Source organism: Nelumbo nucifera, chromosome 3 (assembly GCF_055504915.1).
Source record: "Nelumbo nucifera cultivar China Antique chromosome 3, China Antique-T2T, whole genome shotgun sequence".
NCBI lineage: Eukaryota > Viridiplantae > Streptophyta > Magnoliopsida > Proteales > Nelumbonaceae > Nelumbo > Nelumbo nucifera.
The window spans coordinates 64660928-64664947 of record NC_142651.1 but is presented as its reverse complement, the minus strand read 5'-3'; the positions used below and the strand labels follow the sequence as shown (position 1 = coordinate 64664947).

The 4020-nt window shown below is 42.4% G+C and overlaps 1 protein-coding gene across 1 annotated transcript; it reads right to left on the bottom strand.

Annotated features, from left to right (window-relative positions):
* Positions 1-1070: 1070 nt before the first annotated feature.
* Positions 1071-3063, bottom strand: LOC104589792 (phloretin 4'-O-glucosyltransferase-like). Its single transcript, XM_010248229.3, has one exon. The coding sequence runs from the start codon at positions 2684-2686 to the stop codon at positions 1271-1273; it is 1416 nt and encodes a 471-aa protein (XP_010246531.1). The 5' UTR covers positions 2687-3063; the 3' UTR covers positions 1071-1270.
* Between the last annotated feature and the right edge of the window lie 957 nt (positions 3064-4020).

The following is a 4020-nucleotide window of genomic DNA, read 5'->3' as shown; positions in this document are numbered from 1 at the left end:
CATTGCCTCATGTTATTGGGCAACATCCCCTGTACCATACCACCACTTTATTAGATCAGTTATGCAGAGAGAAGGCTGTGTTGTTCCAACTAAGTGAGGTTCCGATAGTGATGGTACCCTCAATCTAACATTGTTTATATAACCTTGGGAAGAATAGAGAAATTTGCCATATGGTCTAACCAAATTAACTTTTTAGCTGGATCCAACGACTGGAAATCTTTCAACACTTTGTACTCTATTCCCTCTCTTGGTTCCTGTTGGAACGGGTGGCCATAGGCCCTCGATTTGGAATCCTCAACGTGTAGGAGAATCCACTTACCATGTGAAAAGTCATAAGTTGATGGAATAGCTCAATAATATCATCCCTGTGAACACACTACAATACACACCAATTACAGTTTTTATTATATATTATTATTTATTTTCTATTAAAAATAAATTTGTTTTCTATAAACTGTTTTTGACTTGTTCACAGGGTGGTTATTGGATCTAAGTTGGATCCATTTCAGCCTTTGACTAAGTCAACAAGAGGATGTTTGGCTTAGAATGGGCTGAGTGATCATGTGGTTTAAAATCATGATCATTAAGACACTTGTCTCAATCCGAAGGATTAGAACAAGATTAATGTTGGTGAAGTTTATCCTTGGTACGGCTCTTATTTCCTTTTTCATAGGAGAGACATTGTGGTAATTACCTATAAAAGGGAAAGAGTAGAAGTCTTAAATGCACAGCTGAATATCCTCTTTATTGGAAGGCTATCAAAACCTCCAAGAAGTTCTGCCCAATTGGGATTGTATTATCAGCTTTGTGAAGTCCAAGGTTGTGTCCAAGTGTTGCTGGATCCATCAAAAAAAGTGGAGTTACTCTTTCTTTGCAGAATCTTATTTTCCTTTAATTTTGTCACTATTCTGTTATTGTTTTTCAGTTCCAACTTCCAAGCACCGGTGGATTGATGTGTTGGGCAAAACTAAAATTAATGGCAGTGTTCTCTGTTTAGTAGATTCTAATTGAAAATCAAAAGATTGTCCCCCACGTGAGGTCCTTCCTTCAATCAAGATCTTTCAACCTAGTTTCTTCAAACCAATTTCTCAAAAAATCCCATACTTATAGCTTCTTCACAAGAAGAATAAGAACTCTTCTAAAGTAAGAAAAGAAGATTAATTACAATTAGAAAAAGTGATAAGTAAACTAACATACATATCCTGTCCTACGTTTAATTTGAATCCTCATCACCCACACGCAAAGCAACAAAATTTACAACCAATACAATCTAAACTACAGAACAATCTTTTCTTATCTCTTCCACAAACCGCCGGAGATTCTTATCAGAAGAACCATCCTCCTTCACAGCTTTCTTGGCTAATTCTTTCCATTTCCTGGCGTTCCTTTTCATCTCTTCCCCATTCTCTCCTTCCGTCACCATATCTAAGCACCTCTTGATCTCCTCCCTCTCAACTACTCCATCTCCTTCTCCTTCCTTCTCTCTCACCCTCACCCCTGTACCGAAAACACCTTCTATTAACATCGCATTCGTCGCTTGGTCCGTCCACTGTGGAAACGCCACCACCCGAACCCCAGTCACCAGACTTTCCAACGTTGAATTCCATCCACAGTGCGACAGGAAGCAACCCACCGAAGGGTGTGAGAGAACTTCAACCTGAGAACACCACGGCACTATCATTCCTTCTCTTTTCTGCTCTTCGATCCTACTCAGAAACGCTTCTTCCTCTTTCTTCGTTTCTTCTGAAGCATTCTCATTCTTCCGGATGACCCACAAGAACGGCCGACCACTCTCTATCAACGCGCTTGCAAGCTCTTCCATTTGCCGCTTGGGTAACAAAGCGATGCTTCCGAACGATACGTAGACCACAGATGAATCCGCTTTCGAGTTCAGCCACTCCATGTAGTCTGCCGAACCATGGAACAGATCTCCTCCAAAAGATTTATCAGATGGGTCTTTGCCATCTAAGAAAGCCGACGGAATCAATGGCCCAACTCCAATCAAATCAATCTTCTCAACGACTCTCAGTGCTTCAGGCTCTAAGGCATCAAACGTGTTTACAAGTACTCGTGGCTTGGTTTCTCGTTCCAAGGTTTCGATCTGTTCATGGAATATTGGGAGAGCAAAAGCATAGGTATTGGAAGGAAGGAGAAAGGAGGGAAGGTCTCGGCTGGTGAGTGGTGGTAGACCTGGTAGTTCTACAGTATACGAGTTGTCATTTTTGTTGTTACATATGAGGTCGCCATAGCCTGTGAAGTTGTAGTAGTAGATGTCGAAGACAGTTGCGGGTTGAATCCAGAGAAGGGCCCAGGGGACATCAAGGTTACGTGCGACGTCTGCGGCCCACGGTAGGAGGAGGGTGTGAACCAAGCAGCTAACGGGGCGGCCTTCTCTAGCTAGGCTGAGAATAAGCTCTCTGAGAGTCTCTGAACCACGGCGTTTCAGCTCGGACAGGAAGTGTTCGACGCTGTCGGTGAGTTTGAAGCCGTCGTCATAGCCGTCTGAGAAGGGTGCGAAGGTTAAGCCATCTGGGTTGCAGGCGTTCGACATGCGACGATGAGCAGAGACGCTGGTGGCGAAGGTGACTTGAGCGCCGATGCGTATGAGGCGCTTGGCGAACTGGAGGCTTGGGTTGATGTGGCCTTGAGCAGGGAACGTCACAAGCAGGAAGTGGGGGTGCGACATAGCTAGAGCCTGGATCCTGGATCCTGGAATGCAGATTCAAGTGCTTTGTGTGGTTTATTTTGATGAGCAGATTCAAGTGTGCTGTGGTTATGGTGGAGAGCTGGGAATGGATTTGAGCTTTGAGCTTTGTACAAATTTGTGATGAGTTATAGCGGGCAAGTCCTTAAGAGCACGGAGTTTAAATAGAACATGGGCTAGCTTGTAGCAGTAATGACGTGTGTGGTGACGGATTGACTCTTGTTTTCTTGTGTTCTTCACTCAGTAGAACTTATGATGAGCGCACAGATCATTAAATTGATAAAACAATTGAAATTAACAATAAAAGTTTATCTGTTCTTTCATGTATATGTGAACAAATTTGGAATTGACAGTTATTTGGAGAAGTCTGTGATCCACTACTCTTAATGATGCGTCGATGCCAGAAGATTCGTGATGGTTAATGGTTGGTTGATACTTGATGGAAATTATCACATTCTAGTACACGAATATTGGTTGGCAGATATAAAGAATAAATGCAAGTGTTGCACAGAAAGACTATCGATTACGACAATTATGGTTTGAACTTTGAAGATTAAGAAGAGAACCCCATCACTCATTCGTCCCGTGGTGAACAAGAAATCTAGACGGATGCGTCATGGTTTCTGTTATCCACATAATTAAACCTAACTTTGTTGGATATTAAACAAAGGAAATGGGATTTGCTCCTCACATGATTGGTCCCCATTGCAGCCGTGCATTAGGAACATCTCGATGAATTAAAACATGCATTCCCTGTTTTAAATTTAAAAGGAGCAAAAGATTTTTCGCCATACTGTATCCCTGCAGACACCCAGATACAACAACATTCCCATTCAAAAATTCACGTGGAGGCTAGGGCATGCATTCTGATAACAAACGCTGAAACGATAAAATCAAAGCATTTGATTTATTGAAGTGGCCCTGCTTTGATGAATTAGATAAAATAACATCTTGTTGAGACCACTTCGCTTTTAGCCCTGCCCTACGGTACTGTAGTGAATAGTTGTGCTATTATTGGAATTGGTCCTGAAGGCAGAATGCTGAAAATTTCTAAAATCTATTCTTGGTATTTGATAATATGTTCATAAATGCCAAAGCAAATTCCTCTTTCAGCCAATAGAAAGCTAGAATGAGCCAATGACGAAGCGTTGTGTGATTATCTGATGATTCAGGTGATGATCCCGTCCGTATCTGCTCCTCACCGAGCGTATGCCTCACACCGACGTGACAGTATCTTCCCTATTTGTATTGATGTGGCTGTGAGGTCGGAGTGAGGCGCTCACAACAGATCCCAATTCCATGTGATGTAGACGGTC